Raw genomic sequence first — 16,287 nt, forward strand, 5'->3', positions numbered from 1 at the left:
GCATGCGAAAGGTCCTGGATTCAATTTCTGGCATCTCTGGGTGGGTGCGTGGGTGGGAAAGACGCCTTCTGAAACCCTGTTGTCCATACAGGATTGCCGGTCAGAACAGGCAATATGGAGCGAGATGGACTGACTTGGTATAAGGCAACTTCCTGTGTAATTCTCAGCGGAAAGACTGCAGTTTCCAGTCGGTCACGAGCTCAGTTTCTCATCTTGGAAATGAAGCACTGGGCAGAGCAGAATTGTCTACATCATCAGTTTGTGAGGCTCTCTTAAAATGGTTAGCATTCGGTCACATTTGGCTGAGAGGGGAATATTTTTAGAACAACTCTGTGGAGTGGGGAGGAGAGCAAGGAATCCTTGTAATTATTTTAATTGCCTTCAGAACCTCCAGGGGTCACACCTACTGTAATGCATGCTGCACAGATTAATGTGTAGCACTACCCACGGCTGACCTTGAAGGCTCTTCTGAGGCGGCAGATGGTGTCGACCATGATATCCCTTCTCTGGTCTTAAACTTAGTTCCAGGGTCTGAATTAGCTTCCTCTAGCCTTCCAGGCATGATTTGAGAAGCTGTCTCGGATTTGAAACGCCATCGGTATCTTGATCCCTGCTTGTGCTTTATTTCACAACGTTGCTGTGTGACAAGCACAGGTTGCTCAAAGAGAATAGGCTATTCTTGTGTGCTCTGGATCCCTAAAGACAAATAGATTTTTCTCCTTTTTCATGACATGGGAATGATGCTGTCATGGTGATTAGGAAATGTCAGTTTTCTAAACACCACCCTTTGGAGTGTCTCAGGGTGGAACTCTAGGGGGTTATATTGGCAAATGTAGATTCCTGGCTTCTCATTTGCAAAGGGAATGGAGATATGGGGGGCAGGAGAGGTGCTTGTAGGGGAAGATCAGTGGGTGGGAGGGAGGGGCACTAAAGTCCTCCAGTGCCTATCAGTTACACAGGAACATAGGAAGCTGCCATATACTGAGTCAGACCACTGATCCATCTAGCTCAGTATTGCCTACACAGACTGGCAGCGGCTTCTTCAAGGTTACAGGCAGGAGTCTCTCTCAGCCCTATCTTGGAGATGCTGCCAGGGAGGGAAGATGGAACCTTCAACTCTTCCCTTCACTTCCCCTGATGGCTGGCTACCTATCTATCCACCTACCGATCTATCCACCTACCGATCTAAACTTCTTGTATACCACCTCCTCCAAAGACTCTAGGAGGTGAACAACAGAAATGCCAGCCACAATCAATTAAATATATATATATTAAAGGGCAAATGCCTGGCGAAACAGGTGTGTCTTAAGAAGGGCTATATTTTCCCCGGCTGGACTTTCCTATGGTTTGGGTGCCGACTAGGGAAAAAAGGGTTCGGAACTGGTTAAGGGTCACCTGTAGGGGGGATTTGGTGACTGGTTGGGAAATAGTGAAGCATTCACCTCCTGTCTGTGATTTCCCCCTGCAAGCTTTGTCTTCCTCCTCCTCCCACAAATATTGATAAAACACTTTTCAACAAAAGTTCTCAAAGTGGTTTACACAGAAAAATAACAACTAAAGTTGGCTCCTCTTTACAACTCTGCTCATCTTCCACATGTACAGACATCATGGTGTTAATAGCCTCCATTGCAGTGCTGGCTGCTGGATCCCAAGGGAATGTCTTTGCCACCTCTGCACTCAGAAGTTTGCGGTTTCTGCAGATTCTGCGCATGATCCGAATGGACCGCCGAGGAGGCACCTGGAAGCTTCTGGGATCAGTGGTGTATGCCCATAGCAAGGTGAGCATCGGAGACCCAGGCAAACAGGCCCCGATAGCTTCTGTGGTGGTGTCAGGATCTGTCTTTGGGTGACTAAGGTGACCAGGGGTCCTTCAGCCATTTGGCTGGAATCTCTGGCAGGGGATGAGCATGAAGAGTGAATTGTGTAGGAGCTTAGGAGAGAAAAGTTGCGGATTTGTGAATATATTGGAGCACTCTAGGGTTGCCAGATTCAAGCCTCCCAAATCCGGGTGGCCCAATTTGCATGCTATGCAAATTATGTGGCAACTAATTTGCATTTTATTTATTTATTTATTTGGTTGACAGATTTGTATACTTTCTCCTCCTTCTCTGCCCATGTGATCGGATCCAGACTAAAATCTGGGTAATCCGAGCAGCGCATTTGAAATCAGTGTAAATCCGGGTGGAATTTAGCAGCCGGCTGGAGGAGCCAAAATCCGGGGTCTACCCTCATTTCTGGGGGGCATGGCAACCCTAACTGTAACCCACTTGAGATTTTAGAACTAAGAGCTGCTGTTCATAATAACAGAGCTTACTGCTTATTTTTATTTTATTTTATATCTCACCCCTATCAGCAGGACATATGCCAGTCTGGGGAAATGACTGTGAGTGAGTGGAAGCCTAATGATCTTTCTCCTTTTATCGCCACACTTTGCAGTCCCATCCCAGGTCAAGCTCACCTCAGCTGAACTTTGTGTGCTCTTTGCTGATTGCTTGTGCTGTGCTGTTCATGAGCTCTAGTTAGTATCCGGCGTTGGGACGGGCAAGACCAAAATATCCCATTCCTTTCCCCCCCTCTTTCACTGTGTTGCAGGAGCTGATCACTGCCTGGTACATTGGTTTCCTTTGCCTCATTTTAGCCTCCTTCCTGGTGTACTTGGCTGAGAAGGGGGAGAACGAGCACTTTGACACCTACGCAGACGCACTGTGGTGGGGTTTGGTGAGTATCGCCTGTAGACCAGTTTCCTGTTGTCACAGCAAAGAGTAAAGTAAAATATGCTGTCAAGTCGATGTTGACTCCTGGTGCCCACAGAGCTCTGTGGTTGTCTTTGGTAGAATACAGGAGGGGTTTCCCATTGCCTCCTCCCACACAGTATGAGATGATGCCTGTCAGCATCTTCCTATATCGCTGCTGCCGAATATAGTAGCAGCAAGAATTCCAATTTGGAACCTTCTGCTTGTTGGTCAAGCATTTCCCTGCTGCTTTGAAATTCTTTGAAGTGTATTTAATGCACATGGATGATACCTTTCAACGTGGCAGCATACATGGGGAGGAGAACTGGTTTTATGATAGCGAGTGTGAATTGTCCCCTTTGTAAGCAGGGGACACCTTGGTTTTTATTTGGATGGATGACTACATGTGAACATAGTTAAGATCTTCCCCTTATGGGATGGGGCCATAGCTCAGTGGTAGAGCATCTCTGCTTTGCATGCAGAAGGTCCCAAGCAGTGTTCCCTCTAACAGGGATTCCCAGATGTTGTTGACTACAACTCCCAGAATCCCCAGCCAAAGGCCACTGCAGCTGGGGATTCTGGGAGTTGTAGTCAACAACATCTGGGAATCTCTGTTGGAGGGAACAGTGGTCTCAGGTTCAGTCCCTGGCAGCATCTCCAGGTAGGACTGGGAGAGACTCCTGCCTGCAATCTTGGAGAGCCACTGCCAGTCAGTGTAGACCAGGGATTCTCAAAGTTGGATCCCCAGATGTTATTGGCCTTCAACCCCCATAATCCCCAACCAAAGGCCACTGGGGCTGGGGATTATGGGAGCTGAAGTCTAATAACATCTTGGGATTCAATGTTGAGAATCCCTGGTGTAGACAATACTGACTTAGATGGACCAGTGGTCTGGCTTGGGAGAAGGCAGCTTTCTAGGTCTATCTGAATGCCACAGCTTTTGGATTTTCTGTGCATGAGTTTGGCAAATGGTTTGTAATCCAAGATGACTGCTTGTTTAGGATAAAGGAGATCAGAGACCCCCGAATGAGCATCAAGGCAGTGAAGCTTCAATGGAGACTTTGAAGGGGAAGTCATATTGTTTGAATTGGAGAATAAGATTTGGGGATGTCGTGGCCCATCCCAGTTTTATTGCCAGATCTTGGTTGGTTTTAGAAAAGTACCCACAAGAACCCAAGATGTAGTTTTTGGCCTTTGTTCTTTGATCGTAGACTTTGCACATGTGTTTGTGGCTTAATAATTTATAATACTACTACTTAATGTGTTGCTTAATGTTCAGTGAGTACACTTTATAAAATTAATGAGGTCTGTGCAATAGAAAGGCCTCAGTGCTAGCACACAGTACTGGCAAATCTTTCTACATGAGCAAGGAAATGTGGCTCTTTTGTTTAGCTTTTGTCTTTTTCCTTGTGGTTTAGGATTAGGAGAATAACAAAGCAGCCACTAAGGAGAAGTTCTCTGCAACTGAGTTGCCCTTTTTGTTTCTCTGTTCTTCTAATCCTGAAGAGAAGCAGTTTTGGCCATTGTTGCAAAGTGAGACGGAGCCCCAGATGGAACAACAAAGCAAATCCAAATTAGCCCCCTAAATTTGGAAGGAAAACCATTTTGCTGAGCTATTGGGTCATCTGATTCAGATGACAGTGGGTGGAGTGTGGAACCACGTCTTGTTCTCCAATATTTGAAAGCAATCTGGAGTGCAGCGAGTGGGGTGGTGGCTAGAAAAGGATTTTCACAATGATGTGGGGGGGGGGGATTGTTGAAGGGTGACCATGCTGTTGTCCACATACCTGTTTTGAAAAGGTATGTGTGGCTTTATGGAGCAGTTTGTAGGTTCATCCCTTCCAACTCCAGCTGCCCACTCCCGCCCCAAAGATTCAGCAAGGGGGACAACCTGTGGTTGCTGAGAAATTACATTCCCATCCCACCCTGCCTCCCCCAAAGCACAAGGCAGAATAGAAAGTTCTCCTCTTCCCCACTGATCCTCACAACAGCCCTATGTGATAGGTTACACTAGGAGTTCTCATACATGGTTGAGCAATTGTTGCTGGAGTACAACTCCCATCATCTCCTAACTGAAGGCCATTGTGACTTGGGAGGATGGAAGTTGTAGTCAACATCTGGGTTAGGCTGAGCATTCATCTGGATGTCATCAGCCTGTGTTTGCTCACCATGGATTTATACCTTTCTTATGATGTGAAGCTCCCTTTTGAGTGAAGAGATCTCTTGTATTGCTGTGTTGGGGCAGTGGAGTGCTCAGACCCTAAAGAAGTTACTCGTAATGTGAAAATTAACAAACAGCATAGATGGCAGTTGGAGAAGATTTATGTTGCTCATCAGCTCGGATGTCATGGACACTGTCCAGTCCAGTGTGAAGGATGCTTGTATAATTATATTCCATGCAGCATTCACTAGTGCAACTGAAGTGTGAACTAGGAGAAAAAACAGAATGTTCCCAGTGACAAAAATTTGCCTGTTGGATGCTGGGAACAGTGCATTATTGTGTCCACAGACCATTTCCTTGAGGTTGGATGCCAATCTAGTCTCTCAGTGAAAGGGTGTGAAGCAGCCGTTGATTTGTACCTTTGGTTAATGAAATGGAAATGGTTATTTGGAAGGGAAAGGGAGGCCAGTGAATTGGAGCTGCTGGAAAGATGAACGGTGAAAGGCCTTGGACTTCACTGTGTGCTAATAACATTCACTGGTGGGAAAAGGGCTTTTGTTGAATTTCTAACTGACTATTAGCATACTGCCTAGGGAGCTGGGTTTTTTAAAAGTTCTGTTGGACCTGCCAAATCCTCCTCCTCATTTACATAAGGTGTAAAACATGCCCATTTTCTCGCCAGGTAGTAATAGGGTGGTTGTTTCAGTTTTATGGGAAATTGTCATCTATCAGCTTGGAAGTGTTGGAATTTAATCTCTCAATGCTTCATTCTAGCAAGTAGAGGATGGGCAGCTGAGTGGAACAAGGCTATAGCTAAGGGCAGAAAGGTGCTGAGCACACTGTCTTTGTGCACTGCCCAACCATGTATTTATCCCTTTCCTGCAGTAAAAATACAGGTTTCTGATTCTGAAATGTTCTTGGATGGTTAGAAATCTCTGCCTGCTGTATCTTTCCTTTCTCTGAATAGCAAAATGTCTCTTCTGAGCAGGAGACAGGCTTAGGAAGTTAGGAAAGCTCAAACTCTGACTTGACACACAGTCAACATACAATGCAAGTTGTGCTGGGCTGTGCATCGGGGTCATGGTTTTGGAAGTTCTTGGTCATAAGAACTACAATGAAAATAAAATGAATATATTAGGAATACAGATTCTAGCCTATCTTTCTCCTTGACATGCTCATTTTGTAAATAATAATAATTATCTGCTTATTAGCTTACCATACCATTCCCTTCCCCACAAGCACTGAGGAACAGAATGCAGTGGGGAGAAAAATTCTCCGAATTCAAATCTTCTTACAAAAAATACAGGTCCGTGTTCTTCTTTGCATGATCTTGTCCAATATTTCTGGACTGCCTACTTTTGGATTTAGAAGATTTTGGATCTTGGATCCGAATATTTTGGAGGTGTGACACACGTATTTGACAAGTGAATATTTAGCATCATTTTCTCAACCGTTCTTCATCAGCAAGATTTTAGTCTGTCTAGAAGTGTCCCTCAGAATAGAATTTTTAGAAGCAAAGGTTTCACATTCAAAATTCAAATAATTTGCCTTATTTTAAATGTGTACAAAATTTAGACTCTAGCACAGAGCCAATATTTGTCCTGGAAGAGCCATGTTTGATTATGCCTACCTTTCCTCAGATTACTCTGACCACCATTGGCTACGGGGACAAGTATCCACAGACCTGGAATGGGCGTCTGCTTGCTGCAACCTTCACCCTGATCGGAGTTTCCTTTTTTGCCCTCCCTGCTGTAAGTGGCACTTGCAAAACCACATCTTTATTGGTCTATATTGAGGCTGTTCACACAATTGAAAATTGGGTAGGACAAGTGTCCAACCTAGGTTTGGGAGCTGTGCACGCTCCCAACTTTGGGTTGTGTGGGAGCACAGAACTAAGTAGGAGGAGGGAGAAGGGATTGTGTGGGAGACAGGAGCTGGGGAGGACAGCTTTTCCTCCTACCTTGGTCAAATGCTGGGTATGAAAGCTGGGTAGGATGGCTCTGTCCTACCCAGCTCCTGACTCCCACACAATCACTTCTCCCTCCTACCTAGTTCTTTGCTCCCACACAACCAAAAATTGGGAGCGCACAAATCTCCCAAACCTGGGTAGGACACTTGCCCTACCCAGTTTTTCCTTTTGTGAACAGCTTCATTTTTTGAAATCATATCTCTATCACTGGTGGAAATAGCATTTGGACTCTTGTCTTCATCCTGAGACTTGTGACCAGTAAGACTTTAAGTGCTTTATCCCTCTGTTTGACTCATGGTTGTACTTTGTCAGACATAGCACAGGTGAGATTGCTTCAAAGATGGTTAATTCAGAGGCAGTGTTCTGAGGCATCTGCATGTGTTTAGGCTCGCGGGAAGTGTTGTATATAGACCGGGATTATATTATTTTGCTATCATAATGGTTACGCCTGTGCTTCAGGACATCTGAAGCCAAATAACATGTGCCACCACTTCTGAACCACAAGGAAGCAGCGGCTCGCAGTGGCTGTCTCCACAATATAAGGAGCTCTTTTACAGGAAGCAGAGCCTCATACTGCCCCACTGATGACTGGGAAGGTGCACGGGGCCTGTCGGGAGGTAAATTGGAAGCCCTGGGAGGTGTAGTCCTTTCAGGTGCTTTCCCCATAGATCTCTGCAGGAAAGGACTACATTTCCCAGTGCTCTCTCTGCACACACCTGCTGGCACAGCCCCCACGCTTTCCCAGCCCCTGGTTGGGACACTGTGGGGCTTTCAGACTGAAAACAATTTTTTTCATCACTTTCCTCTTGCATGTGGAATTGGAGAAGAAAAGGAAAAGGAACCTGTAGATATGCCAGGCTCATTTTCATAGCAGTAAATGGTGGTGTCCCATTATGTCTGAACCCTCCCAATGTGTTAGATATGCCCATTTGATCTTGCTTTGAACTCAGTGGGTTCTGGTAAATATTGAACTCACCTGGCCTTTGCAGTTCAAAGGCTTGCTTATCGCAATAGAGCACAGAGTTGGGTCCAAATGCCCTTAATTATCCAGGGACTCCATTCCTCCCTGTCCACCTGCTCTGAAAAGAGATGTCTGTCTAAGTTTATTGCGAAGAAACTTGCTCTTTATTCCAGGGTATTCTAGGTTCTGGATTTGCCCTGAAGGTTCAAGAGCAGCATCGGCAGAAGCATTTTGAGAAGCGGAGGAACCCAGCAGCAGGCCTGATTCAGGTGAACAAGCCAGGTCTGGAGATGCTGGGGCTAGAATGGGCACCTTTGGAATGGCATTCTGTGTCCTTTGGCAAGAAAAGAGGTGAACCTAAAGCAGGTGCTGAAGGACGATATAGTGGCCCAATTGGTTTAACAGTGACAGCAACTGAATGTTCTCCTGCAACCTATTTAAGTTAACTAGCATCCTTGTAAACCAATGAGGCAGCTAGGATTGGAACTGAGTTTTGAAAAGAGCCCACCTTCCAAGAATGCGGGTGAAACACTTCAAGGTAGGTGGGAATGAAAGTTCTAAGGCCGTAGAAAGGGAGACTGAGAAAGAAGTGAGACTGTTGTTTAACAGTCTAGGAATTAATTCTGAGTTGTTTTTCACAAAGCACCATTCCATTTTTAAGCATTATTCACAATTATGGATCCACAATCAAAAGTTGCAGTACAGGTGGCCCTCGTAATCTGTGGTCTCATGGATTACGGTTTTGCATCTCTGCGGTTGGGTCTAAGAGACTCAGTTCCTTTATTCACAGTTTTAAAAATAGGCAAAATTTGCCTATCTGCAGATTCAGGGTGGCTGGAAATTACTTCCAATGTCACTTCTGGCTGCCATTCTGCATCATGGAGCCATTTTGTGGCTCTTTTCCCCAAAGAACCACCCCCTCGAGATTTTTGGCAGAAATTCCAATTTTTTTGGAGGATTTGCAGGTTTGTGGGGGTCTTCTTGGAGATCTGGAGGCCTAGAGAGCAAGGTAAAGGTAAAGTGTGACGTCGAGTCGGTGTTGACTCCTGGCGACCACAGAGCCCTGTGGTTGTCTTTGGTAGAATACAGGAGGGGTTGACCATTGCCATCTCCCACGCAGTATATATGAGATGATGCCTTTCAGCATCTTCTTGTATTGCTGCTGCCCAATATAGGTGTTTCCCCTAGTCTGGGAAACAGCAGTGGAGCAAGGTACTGTGCTTTAGTCCCTTTATTTCTGCTTTTTTTTGGGCCCTTTTTTAAGCTTAAGGAACCTACCTGGATTCCCATAGGGTTAAGGTTTTTTTATTCACAGTTTTCATATTCACGCCTATAGGCAAAAACGGAACGCCCACGAATAACGAGGGCCACCTGTATACTCCTGTGTAAAAATAAAAAGGTGAATTCTGTGAGTTTTTATTGTGTTGCTGTCTGTGTGTGTGCACACACACACAACAATCAGTAGCCTAATGCATTCAGTGCGTGTTCCCCCCTCCATTAATCTGCACTGACCTTGACCGACATCTGAATTCTGTGTTTGTGCAATGAACAAAGTTGTGCAGCTAGTGCAAGAAGATTTCAGGATCTTGCCCCGATTTAGCAAAACTGCGCCAAGTTCCTTGTGAAACATATGGAGAGTGTCGCTGTTTTCACATCTTGTTGCGCAAGTGCAAACATGTTTGTGCTCCGGATTCAGTGCAAGTACTAGCACAACAGCCTTGCTCTAGTATAACATCCTTCCACAAGCACAGCGCTAATCAGGATGTACTTAGCCCTCGTCTAACCAGTTTCTGTCCCTGGCTCTTGCTCCTCTGCTTCCGGGATTCTCTTCAGGACTTTGTTTCCAGGGACTTTGGAACTGGGGGCCTGTGAGAAATGAGTCAAGCAATAGCAGTGAGTCATGATAGCTAGAGGGAACCTCCACCTTCATCAGCAATGTGCCATGCAGCATCATTTGCTAAGGATTAGCAGCAAGGGAAGGCGATGCTTGTGGACTTCTGGAAGCATCTGGTTGATCACTGTGGGTAACAGGAGGATGCTGGGGTAGCTGCATCCGTGGTCTGATCCAGCAGATCTCTTCTGATGTTCTTGTGACTCATGCTTCCTGCTCCGCATCCTAAGAACATAGGAAGCTGCCATATCGTGAGTCAGACCACTAGTCTATCTAGCTCAGTATTGTCTACCCAGACTGGCAGTGGCTTCTCCATGGTTGCAGGCAGGAATCTCTCTCAGCCATATCTTGGAGATGCTGCCAGGGAGGGAACTTGGAACCTAGATGCTCTTCCCAGAGCGGCTCCATCCCCTAAGAAGGGGAATATCTTCCAGTGCTCACACTTCTAGTCTCCCATTCATATGCAACCAGTGTAGACCCTGCTTAGCTAAGGGGACAAGTCATGCTTGCTACCACAAGACCAGCTCTCCTTCCTTACCCTGCCTAGTACCACAACTGCTCTTGCTGATGGAGACGACTTTCCCAAACTCCCATAAGCTTGTCTTGGCAGACTTTCTGAGCCGGACAAGTCTTCAAGGGCAGTTTTCATGGGGGTGGGGGGAGTGTTTGTGTTAGGGTCATAGGTGTGCAAAAGACCAGTTGGCAGGAGTAGCTCTGATCTGAAAGGGAGCTGGACATCTTTATGTGTATTTTGTGTCTCAGTTCTCAAGAGCTGCATGCATGTCCTAATAGAAACACAGAAAGCTGCTGTTTACTGAGTCAGACGCTTGGTCCATCTAGCTCAGCATTCTCTGCAATGACTGGCAGTGGCTTTCCAGGGCTTCAGTAGTCTTTGCCCAGCTCTCCCTGGAGATGCTGCCAGGGATTGAAGCGGGGACCACCTGCATGCAAAGCAGTTTCTCTACCCCAATCTACAGCCCCGCCTCCAAAAACGAGGGTAAAATGTCTCTTCTGTAAGCAAGTCATTTTCGATACTAGTTTGCTGCACCTGCCATGCCTTCAGTCCTCCCCTCCAGGGTGGAGACTAAAAATAGTGTTCAGTGATTTTTCTTTTTCTCTTTTAATGATGTGGCACGAGTCCCCTTCAGGGACTAAATGGAGACACTTGTCCCCGGTGGACCAATTCCCACCAGACTGTGAGCCAAAAGCCAGAGTTCCATCTGTTCTCTTAGGAGGCAGCACAAGCCAGCTTATAATTTCCCCTAGTTGAAAGGCCTGGCTGGCTGTGTGCAGGACTCTGTGCTTTTTTTGATTTTAAATCCCTATTTATACCCTTGCATCAACAAATACCAAACTCTATGCCAGGCGAATGCTGAATCTGCAATCAGATGAAATGGTGCACAGCTATGGTTTGATTCATTCGCTGTTCACATTTGCATGCTGCCCTTTCGCCAAGAGCTCAGGGAAGTGGTGTAAATGGCATTGTCTTGTTTTATCCTCACTTCAGCCCTGTGGGGTGCGACAGCAAATGAGATGGGAAGCTCCAAGCCATCTAAGCCCAAGCGTCCTGCCCTGCCCTTCCTGTCTGTGGTGCAGATTTGATTTGTCAGGATCTTTTGTTTGGAACGCAGTGTTTGATCACCTGGCTCAATCCAGTTAACACTTTGCAGGACTGCACAACTTTGGTCCTCTTGCAGATGTTGGACTACAGATCCCATCATCCCTGACTTTTGGCTGTTGTGGCTGGGGATGATGGGAGCTGTGGTCCAAAACCAGCTGGAGGGTTAGAACAGCCCAGCCCTGAGCTAGATGGACCAGTGATCTGACTCTGTAAATACATGATCCTGTGAAAAGTCACATGCCCTTTACTCTGACCCCTGCTAACTGTGCAAAGAGGCACCTTTTAAAAGTGGTGATTCTCTTCACTGAGCAGGGGAGAGCAACTGGCCCTATCCATCCCCAGCACAGCATCCCTCCAGTGGCTGTTGCTGGTGTCTATCACATGTTTCTTTTTAAATTGTGAGCCCATTGGGGACAGGGTCCCATTCTTATTCATTTATTCCTCTATGTAAACTACTTTGGGAACTTTTGTTTGTAAGTGGTATATAAATATCATCATCATCATCATCATCATCAGTAGTAGTAGGAGAGCTGGTCTTGTGGCAGCAAGCATGACTTGTCCCCTTAGCTAAGCAGGGTCTGCCCTGGTTGCATATGAATGGGAGACTAGAAGTGTGAGCACTGTAAGATATTCCCCTTAGGGGATGGAGCCACTCTGGGAAGAGCATCTAGGCTCCAAGTTTCCTCCCTGGCAGCTTCTCCAAGATAGGGCTGAGAGAGATTCTTGCATGGAACCTTGAAGAAGCCGCTGCCAGTCTGTGAAGACAATACTGAGCTAGATAGACCAATGGCCTGACTCAGTATATGGCAGCTTCCTCTGTTCCTGTGTAGTAGTAGTAGGCAGGACCTTCTGTTCTCTTCAGCCTCTTATTAACTCCTTGGCTGGGTAAGTTAGAGATGCCAGCAATTAAAGTCCCCTTGTTGGAACTGGCTGTTCTTTCATTCTGATCTCATTTCTTCTCCTTGCAGGCTGCGTGGAGGTTCTACGCCACTAACCTCTCTCGAACAGATTTGCACTCTACCTGGAACTACTACGAGCGCACCGTCACTGTCCCCATGTACAGGTAGTTGCTCCTTTCTGTACTTCTTCTCCTCTTCTGTGGACACACAATTCCACCCAGCACACTCATATTTGTTGCGTTAAAGAAGGCATTCTGCTTTCAGCATTTTGGACAGTTTACTAGAGCTTTTTTCTTTTGATTTAAAATTATTTTCAGTTACTGCTATTTCTCCATTGTTTCCATTTCCATGATATTAATTTATTTTCTTTTTCTTACGTGTGTGTGTGTGTGTGTGTGTGTGTGTATTCCCTGTGTCGGTTTTCACTTTTATTTGTTTTTTTGCACCCATTATCAGTGGTATTGCTTTGTGACAGTTACTCCAGCCATGTGTGAAGACCTCCTGAAGGGCTCCTTCTAAAAAGTAGGTAAAAACAACCTTCCCCCTCTTCCTAGACCTCCCTGTAATGTTGAGCTGTTGGGGTTTTGTTTTGTTTTGTCAGGGTAGTGGGTATGTTGTGGTACATCTGCCTTTCTGCAAACCGTGACTGCTTCCAAGAACGACAGTTGGTTTGCCATTCTCTGGAGAAGCCTTTAGTAATTGGAGTTCCTTTGGCTTCCGGTGTGCCGATGAGGAAAGGGAGACAGCGTGGGGATCCTGGAAGCAGCTGAGTTCAAATTCTCCTGGTAATAGACATCCAGTCAGGATGTGGAGTGTCGCTTGGATGATTCAGGGGTATGCAGAGAACCAGTTGACAGCAAAAATGTGTGTCTTCATGGTGGTTAGTGGCTGGTGGTAGTGGTGATTTAGGTTGGACATTTGTTACGAATGAATTTGCTACAGGAAATAGTGTGTGTACCCGCATAGAAGACAACCCTGAATTTAAGACGGCCCCCTTTTAAAAATAGAGGTTAAAAACAGGTTATACCTGTACTTACTGCAAAGGAACAGCACTCTGTGTTTAAGATGACTCCCTCAATTTCTAACATCAAAGAACTTGAAAAAATCCTATTCTTGGGTTCAGGTAAATTCGGTGGCTGATTTGTAGGGCTGGGTGAAGCTTTGAAGCCATTCGGGTTTGCCCCACTTTGACTGCCTTTGTCCTGACGCAAAACACAGTCTGGGAACATGAAGTGTGGTGGAAGAAAACAAACTTGGTGGGACCCTTTGGCCTCTTGAAGCTTTGCGTCAGACCTCCTCACTTCCCTCCCTCCACAGACTGCTTACCAGGACCAGCAGGGGCCAGGAGGAAAGTCTTTATCCTTCCTTTTTCCTCCCCATTCTGAGGGAGCAAGTAACCACCTTCTGGGGCTTGACTTCTAATTTTTTTCTCTTTTCCCATGGAATCCTGGAAATGGTGTGGGTGCTTTGGGATTTGTAGGCTTTTCTGAGTCTGCAGCTATTGCTGTTCGGTATGGGACTTCTAGCTCTCTGTAGAGCAAATGGGATGCTTGACCAAGATGCAGGCCATTCAGGGGCTGTCATGGGGCAAACTCTGTTGTAGCCTTCCCAATTAATAATAATAATAATAATAATAATAATAATAATAATAATAGGCACGAATACTACGATGCTATCTTTAATTTTTCTTTAGTTATCCTAGACCCTTGGAAAGGACCCAATAATTAAAGTACCAAATCCGGTCAATAACATCTGGTAGACTGTGTGTAAATAGATAAGCTTTTATAGTGTGCATTAATTATAAGCTTTTATAGAGTGCTCAGAGTGCGTCACCATCCATGGTTTGGGAAGGCAAACCATGGTTTGTTGCATTTCAATGAAATGGCAAACTGCAGTTTGCTGTGAATCTGAAGCAGCGACTTCCGTCCTGCTCCCCTTTTGCGCAAAGGAAGGGGGAAGCGGGGGAAAGGGGCACATGAGCCTGAAGCTTGCCACTGCTTGTTCTTGTAATGACAAACCACGGTTTGTTGTTTGCATCTCAGTTCATGCCAACAAGAAGAGACCACGTCTCAAGATGTTTGTAAACATTTATGGAGCCCAACACATTTTAGCCCAAGGCTGCAGTGGATTGGATTCAATGGACAGCAGTGGATTGGATTCAATGGACAGTGGATTGGATTCAATGGACCACACGAGCAGTGTGAAGAGGCTAAAGAGGTATTGCAGGGAGAGCGGGCTCAACCCACTCTCCCTGCAGATGAGCAGGGAGCCCTCCCTGGGTGGCCGGATCGGCCGCCCAGACAAATACAGTAATGATTCCTTCACAGAGCTGGTTGGGGCGGTGGGTTTCGGGGGCCTCCTGGCCCCTGGAAGCTCCAGAATAACCTGCGTGAGTGTGCAGGGAATTCTGGGAAGCCTCCCAATGCCAGGAAGGTTGTTGTAGCCTCCCCATTGGGGGGGGGCTACTCGTGAGTTTGTGTGGAACAGAATCGTGCAGCAGTGACACACGATCCTCTAACCCGCTTTTTGGGTGTGAAACACGGGTTAAGTGGCCAGCTACCCAAGAGGGTTTGCCACTGCGCTGCTGCTGGGAGCTGCACGGCTCCCTGTGCTTCTCACACGCAATGGAAACCAGGCTGCGTTCCCTTAGCCCGGTTTCCACTGCACATGAGTATGGCCTCATTATTGGTCCTGAGGAAGGCCTTTGGCTGAAACCCATTGGGCTCATTACGTGTTCACAGGCCTCTTGAGACATGAGGCCCATTCAGATGTTATGTTCAACACTCATACGAGTGTGCAGTGTACACAGGTACAGATCTTTACACAGGTACAGTCATTCACATGTTACGCTGAATGCAGGTATGGAAGTGCATTCCCTACCCGTACAATGCATCTGAAAGGCCTGTATTCAGGTTCACTTTTAAAATGAACACAGGTACAGTCATTCACACAAACACATCTACAAGACATCTGTACACTCATATAGCATAATGTCTGAATCAGGCTAAGGTCTCTCTTTGTTTCCCCCCTCCCCTTGTTGACTTTAGTGGATGCTTCCTGTTTTTTCTGCATTTCTGCATCTTAGTTCAGCCACTGTCTTAGTGACTCATAGGACAGCTTTGTTAGCAAGTCAATATTAACTCCATATTGCAGATGAAGGATTGAGGGTAGTAGAGAATGACTTTCCTTAAACCACCCAATGAGTTTGTGACATGAACCCAGGTCTGTATTCCTGGCTTGGGGTGGGAGCAAGAGGGTGGGGTTGAAAGGGAAAAGCCAGTGTGGTGTAGTGGTTAGAGTGCTGGACTAGGACCGGGGAGACCTGAATTCAAATCCCCATTCAGCCATAATACTTGCTGGGTAACTCTGGGTCAGTCACTTCTCTCTCAGCCTAACCTACATCACAGGGTTGTAGTGAGTAGAAACCTAAGTATGTAGTACACCGCTCTGGGCTCCTTGGAGGAAGAACGGGATATAAAATGTAATTTTTTTTTAAAGGCTGCTGGAGGTAAAAGGGTTGTCTCTCCTGGTCAGTCACTGACAGCTCAGACCCCATCAGTGTATAGGTGGAGTTGGGTTTTTTTGTGTGTGTCCCAAAATGCATCACATTACACTTGCTAACATTGTACCACATCTGCCATTTTTTTGCCCACTCCCCCGGTTTGGAGAGATCCTTTGGCGATTCTTTCGTTGCATATGTGCTGAATTTGATCACACTATAGTCACTGTTCCCTAAAGGTTCCAGGACACTGACATCTTACAACCTGTACACTACTCAGGATCCCTCCTCCAGCCTGCCGCCTCTTCACTGCAAATGTTCCCTTTCTGATGATTCAGGAGAGTAGAGAAAGGAGAGCAAACCCCAGCTGGCCTCATAACACCTATTTCTGGCCTAAGCAGAAATAGGATTTAATCGATTTAATGTTTTAAATGATTTTAATTGTAAACCACCCAGAGATGCAAGTTATCAGCTGGTGTAGGAGGTCACCCAACGTAGGTTACGTCCCCCCACATGCTCCAGGAGGCAGGAAGTAGAATTAATTGAAGATCATT

The 16,287-nt window shown here is 46.1% G+C and overlaps 1 protein-coding gene across 6 annotated transcripts in view; it reads left to right on the plus strand.

The window, feature by feature from the left end:
- Positions 1-16,287, plus strand: part of KCNQ2 (potassium voltage-gated channel subfamily Q member 2) — a 178,862-nt gene that overhangs the window by 79,550 nt on the left and 83,025 nt on the right. For all 6 annotated transcript variants that reach the window (XM_053245603.1, XM_053245602.1, XM_053245598.1 and 3 more), the window contains exons 4-8: positions 1,603-1,778; positions 2,593-2,718; positions 6,534-6,644; positions 7,997-8,092; positions 12,304-12,398. In XM_053245603.1, the coding sequence (XP_053101578.1) occupies positions 1,603-1,778; positions 2,593-2,718; positions 6,534-6,644; positions 7,997-8,092; positions 12,304-12,398 (604 nt within the window). The remainder of the gene's footprint in view (positions 1-1,602; positions 1,779-2,592; positions 2,719-6,533; positions 6,645-7,996; positions 8,093-12,303; positions 12,399-16,287) is intronic.

The sequence above is a fragment of the Hemicordylus capensis genome, chromosome 4 (assembly GCF_027244095.1).
Source record: "Hemicordylus capensis ecotype Gifberg chromosome 4, rHemCap1.1.pri, whole genome shotgun sequence".
NCBI classification, from domain to species: Eukaryota; Metazoa; Chordata; class Lepidosauria; order Squamata; family Cordylidae; genus Hemicordylus; species Hemicordylus capensis.